Raw genomic sequence first — 6,264 nt, 5'->3', positions numbered from 1 at the left:
CAATCCACCATTTTCTCAAACACATTACACACACAAGTCAAATCAGCTCTGTTATTTTCCATTTTTTCGACTGTTTTCCGTACCTTGGAGACATCATGCCTCGTCGGTGTGTTGTCGGAGGATGTAACAACACGAACAGGGACGGATTCAGGTTGTCCTACATGGAGTGTGCATCGATTAGCACATGGCAGAAATGGCAAGAATGTGTGGATATCCTGCGACACTCAAAGCAGATGCATTTCCAACGATAAAGTCAACGAAATCACAAAGGTGAGTTTTCTTGATGGTATTGAGTTTTGTGCTTATCAGACATATTTGGTCACGGCATGACTGCCAGCTAACCGATGCTAACATGCTATTTAGGCTAGCTGTATGTACATTTGTAGCTATATTTGCATCCAGCCTTTCCCTCCACCCACATTTATTGCCAAACAAACACTTACCAATCGACGGATTTAAGTTGCTCAAGTGGTCAAAAGATGCAATCGTTGGTTAGAAGGCGATTGCCGAATAGCTTCAATAGGTATTCGCTCAATAGCTTCAGTTTCTTCTTCAATTTTGTTTTCGCTATCTGCCTCCACACTCCAACCATCCGTTTCAATACATGTGTAATCTGTTGAATCGGTTAAGCCGCTGAAATCCGAGTCTGAATCTGAGCTAATGTCGCGATATCTTGCTGTTGTATCCGCCATGTTTGTTTGTATTGGCATCACTATGTGACGTCACAGGAAAATGGACGGTGGATTTACAGATAGCGAAAATCAGGCACTTTAAAGCCTTTTTTCGGGATGTTCCATGATGGGTAAAATTTTGAAAAAAACTTCGAAAAATAAAATAAGACAATGGGAACTGATTTTTATTGGTTTTAACCCTTATGAAATTGTGATCATGTTCCCCTTTAAACCTGTTAGCGGGCCTGGTGTAAACAGTCCCGGACTTGTTCTTCGTTGCTTGTAAATAATGTAAGTAAAGAGCAGCCTTTTGGTCTGCCAGAGACAACTGGTTTCTAATCACATAATCGAGGTGAGTTAATCTTCTTTTTAAAAAACACAACACAATCAGATTAAGGCGTGTTATGTGTGTTTTCATTTAGGCATTCATGTCGCTACTTTTTTTTTCTTCTATTTGCTCTGTGTCTCCACTCTGCCTTTTGGTTAATTGTTTAGTTGCTACTTTTATTTAAGGCGTGTTATGTGTGTTTTCATTTAGGCATTCATGTCGCTACTTTTTTTTTCTTCTATTTGCTCTGTGTCTCCACTCTGCCTTTTGGTTAATTGTTTAGTTGCTACTTTTATTCTTTTGGCATTTTTCAGGGCAGTGGCTGTGCCCTCCAGTGCAATTATTTTCTTCTCTTTCCATTAATAACATGTTTTATTCTCCCTCTGCTTTGAATCAAAGACTATTTTTGATAAGCATGTTTTTGCTTCTGTGGACCATTCTACTGCATATCGTAACAGGATATTCACGTTTTATTTTAGGTAATTTAGTAGGCTTAAAAACACTTCAAAGTGAATTATTTTCTTTTCTTTAGTGTTATCATCTGATCAACATTGATTAGTGCACTAGAATATCAAGTTTTAAAAAATGTCAGTGCCTTGCCAGCCGAGATCCTCCCCTCACATGTCTGGAGTGCAGTCTACTGTATACGGGAGTATCTGTGACTTGATAAACGTGTAACTTTGACTTTGACTTAGTTTTAGTGAATGCAACAACATTTCAGGATGGAACGGTCTGTGTTTGCGCTGCTCGGTTTTGTCCTGGTGTCCCTTTGTAAAGGACAGACAGCTCAAACTTTTTGTCAAGAAAAACCATGCCCGGAATTTACTTTGCTCGAGTCAAACAAAGTAAGTTATCTGCTGAATATGTAAGTAAAAATCTACAATGATTATTAGAAAACATTGTCCAAAAATCACTTGTTTTTTCCTCCCCTGACCCCCACAGGATTTTGAGACCCGTTTGTATTCTGATACGCTTTGGATTACCACCAAAATAGCAAGCAGGACTTTACACGGATTGATTGCTGCAAATTCCAGGTTGAATCATTTCTGTGAGACACAGAAGCAAGCAGGTAAGTACTAAAATGATGTGTGACAAAATAATTTTGTATGAGGAAGAAAAATCATTTTACAAATTTCAGCAGGGTTATATTCAAAGTAAAGGAGTTTAAATATAGGATGTCAACACTGAAATGAAGGAAAATAATAGCAATGCATATGTATTTATATATATATACAGTATGTATGAATATATATATATATACATATATATATATATATAAAAAAAAAAAAATATATATATATATATATATATATATATATATATATATATATACACACACACTCATATATATATACAGTGTTGACATATTAGATTTAAACTCCTTTACTTTGAACATAACCCTGCTGAAATTTGTAAAATTATTTTTCTTCAAACAAATAACAAGTGTCACATACCAAATTATATGACTCAGGGTATATCATACATATATATATATATATATATATATATATATATATATATATATATATATATATATATATATATATATATATATATATATATATATATATATATATATATATATATATATATATATATATACTGTATATATATATATGCTGAAAAGTTTGTATGTATATACATATATATATATATATATATATATATATATTTTTGCGTGGCGCAGTGGGAGAGTGGCCGTACGCAAACCGAGGGTCCCTGGTTCAATCCCCACCTAGTACCAACCTCGTCATGTCCGTTGTGTCCTGAGCAAGACACTTCACCCTTGCTCCTGATGGGTGCTGGTAAGCGCCTTGCACGGCAGCTCCCTCCATCAGTGTGTGAATGTGTGTGTGAATGGGTAAATGTGGAAGTAGTGTCAAAGCGCTATACAAGTACAACCCATCCATCCATTTTCTACCGCTTATTCCCTTTTGGGGTCGCGGGGGGCGATGGTGCCTATCTCAGCCAGGGAAGACGGGGTCGCCACCTCATCACAGGGCTTTTCTTACCTATTGGGTCCGGAGATATTTATAAAACAAGGTTGATTCTGAATCTGTTGATTTGTACCATTTTAGCTTACTTTACATTTGTTTCTCTACTTAGACAGCCATACACCTTACAATCATATAACTTGGTATATGCCACATGCTAACTGATAACATGCTACCGTTAGCTTGCTGTCATGCTAAAATTAGCACGCTAACTTTTTGAGCTAGTTTTGCAATCGTTTACCCCAGACTCATTTAACTTGGTTCGTGACTCTTTCAAACTGTTAGCATGCAAATGTAGCATGCTAACTTTAAAGTGCTAACATTTTTTGCTAAATTTCCCCAAACCTACACCCTAGAGTCATATAACTTGGTATGTGACACAAGCTAAATATTATCATGCTCACATTATCTTGCTAGGATGCTAACACTAGGATACTAACTTTTTTAGCTAGTTTTGCAACCGTTTATTCCAGATAAATGGGTTGTACTTGTATAGCGCTTTTCTACCTTCAAGGTACTTAAAGCGCTTTGACACTACTTCCACATTTACCCATTCAAACACACATTCACACACTGATGGAGGGAGCTGCCATACAAGGCGCTAACCAGCACCCATCAGGAGCAAGGGAGAAGTGTCTTGCTCAGGACACAACGGACGTGACGAGGTTGGTACTAGGTGGGGATTGAACTAGGGACCCTCGGGTTGCGCACGGCCACTCTCCACTGCGCCACGCCGTCCCTATATAACTTGGTATGTGACACTTGTTATCTGTTAGCATGCAAACGATAGAACGCTAGCAAGCTAACTTAAGCATGCTAACCTTTTCCATCTATCCATCCATCCATTTTCTGCCGCTTATTCCCGTTCGGGGTCGCGGGGGGCGCTGGCGCCTATCTCAGCTACAATCGGGCGGAAGGCGGGGTACACCCTGGACAAGTCGCCACCTCATCGCAGGGCCAACACAGATAGACAGACAACATTCACACTCACATTCACACACTAGGGCCAATTTAGTGTTGCCAATCAACCTATCCCCAGGTGCATGTCTTTGGAAGTGGGAGGAAGCCGGAGTACCCGGAGGGAACCCACGCATTCACGGGGAGAACATGCAAACTCCACACAGAAAGATCCCGAGCCTGGATTTGAACCCAGGACTGCAGGACCTTCGTATTGTGAGGCAGACGCACTAACCCCTCTGCCACCGTGAAGCCCCTTTTCCATCTAATTTTACAAATTTTTTTCTATTTGCGCAGCCATACACATTTGAGTCATGTGACTTGGTTTCTCTGGTATTTAATCATATTTATTATTGTGGTTACCTTGGTATGATGCGTTGTTATTCTGCTACAATTACTATAATTAATATTATTTGGCAAGTTGTATGTCCCCTGTAATAATGCAGAGTTGTGTACAAACAGGTTATACAACACCTGACACGTGGCCTGTGCTGATCACAGTCACCAAAGATGAAGATGAGGAGAATGACTTCATGTCCTTTTTTGTCCCGAACAACACTGCCATGGCTGAAATCAGTGTCCCATGTGTGAAATTGCAAACAAGACCCGGTGGTACTGTTTATGTCAGGTAAGAAGCTTTGTCTTTTATGCTTTTTTATCTGTCAAGTTTGCATTGCTCATTCATTCAATGCACGTTTAATATAAATAGTTTGAAATCAACTTTCAAAGTGCAATGGTTCTCGTGGTCAGAATGACATACATTTTGTGGAGCCATTGATTGATTGATTGAAACTTTTATTCGTAGATTGCACAGTACATTACATATTCCGTACAATTGGCCACTAAATGGTAACACCAGCATACGTTTTTCAACTTTTAATCAATTCATGGAGCACACAGGAAATCACACGAATCTTAACTGGGAAAATGTTTTTTTTTTTTAAACTAACAACAGACTTTTATATTCTTTGTATTTTCATGCTTTATAAAGAATATTCCATACCATACCAAACCTAACCAGTGGACGGACAAATAGAGAGAAGCTACGTGAGGATTTGACTCGAGCTGGGAAGCACTTTGATGCAAACACCTACTCTGCGGCTGCCTATACTACCTACTGGGCACTGAGTCACTACAGCGAAATCTGGATGTCAGCTGTATAAGGACCATATACATCTCATATTATAAATTCAATGATTTGACATCCAGATGGAAAATTATGTTAAGTTACTATTTTTACCTTGATTCTCTTAATTTGCCTGTTTGTCTTTTAAAAACATTGACAATAATCTGCATAACTAAGTATGGAAAAGTTTGTATTGTATAATTCACAAACTAAAAGTGTGTGTTGTGATTGTTTTGGCCTGAAATTTCTGCCTGTATGTCTTCAGAACAAAACATTTGTTTGCACGTTATCAGTAGATTTCTGTCATGAACATGTGATTCAGAAATGTGATACACATCTTGTTTAACTTGTTTCTGCAGAAGCATGGATACTCTCAAAACATTCTGACATTTCTGCAGAAGCATGGATACTCTCAAAACATTCTGACAGACAACAGAAAAAGTAGTCTGCTAGACCCAAAGGAAGGCCGTAAATTATGGGAGGTAAAAATATAAATTGTATCAAAGCTGCTCGCAGTATTGAAAGGACCCTTGCCCTCACTTGCACCTTGGGGTTCATGCAAGTTGCCGGGCACGCCGGACCAGATGCCGGTATCATTAGTTAGAATGAAACTGGGAAGTCTTGATGACTCCTAAATCATCTGAAGTGAAGTAATGACAGTTTGATGGTTTATGGCGAGGAGCATCTCCACACTCATGCCCCGTCCACCCACATGCTATCAATCATCAGGCTTAACATAATCAGTTTGTTCAATGTGCCCTGTAAAAAGATGAAACTGATTCAATAAAGTACATAGGAAGATTATGTATAAGCGTGAGGCGTGTAATTTGTGGACACTTCCTGTCGCCACCAGGAGGTACTGTCACCAGTTTGTCGCCACCAGGAGGTACTGTCACTAACTAACTGGGGATGTGTCATGTGGTTGTGTTCAGGGTGTCAAATAATAATCAATTTCTGACCGTGTGGAGTTAACATTTTCCATTGTGGTGTTGCCTGGCGGGTTTTAATGGCTCCGCCCATATCCCTGGTTTGCAATGTATCATCGCCCATCAATCATTTTCATTTGGGCTCATTTAATCAAAGCTGCAGAGACTGGTTGTCCCATAACATGGCTGCTTTGAAATCGTCGACTTCCTGTATTTACCTGAACATGTGTTCTTGAGACTTTTATGTGCACTTTGCCATGAC

The 6,264-nt window shown here is 39.0% G+C and overlaps 1 protein-coding gene across 2 annotated transcripts; it reads left to right on the top strand.

Moving 5' to 3' along the window:
• Window positions 1-1,609: 1,609 nt before the first annotated feature.
• soul2 (heme-binding protein soul2) lies at window positions 1,610-5,880 on the top strand. Of its 2 annotated transcripts, none has more exons than XM_061910983.1 (4): window positions 1,610-1,864; window positions 1,942-2,068; window positions 4,413-4,578; window positions 4,942-5,880. In XM_061910983.1, exons 1-4 carry the CDS (start codon window positions 1,811-1,813, stop codon window positions 5,111-5,113), a joined length of 519 nt encoding a protein of 172 aa, XP_061766967.1. In that variant the 5' UTR covers window positions 1,610-1,810; the 3' UTR covers window positions 5,114-5,880. The 2 variants fall into 2 exon arrangements, with proteins under 2 accessions (XP_061766967.1, XP_061766966.1); XM_061910982.1 differs by having other exon boundaries at window positions 1,618-1,844.
• Window positions 5,881-6,264: the final 384 nt, after the last annotated feature.

This window comes from Nerophis ophidion, linkage group LG09, assembly GCF_033978795.1.
Source record: "Nerophis ophidion isolate RoL-2023_Sa linkage group LG09, RoL_Noph_v1.0, whole genome shotgun sequence".
NCBI lineage: Eukaryota > Metazoa > Chordata > Actinopteri > Syngnathiformes > Syngnathidae > Nerophis > Nerophis ophidion.
The sequence above is the reverse complement of the archived record's forward strand: the minus strand, read 5'-3'. Positions and strand labels throughout refer to the sequence as shown.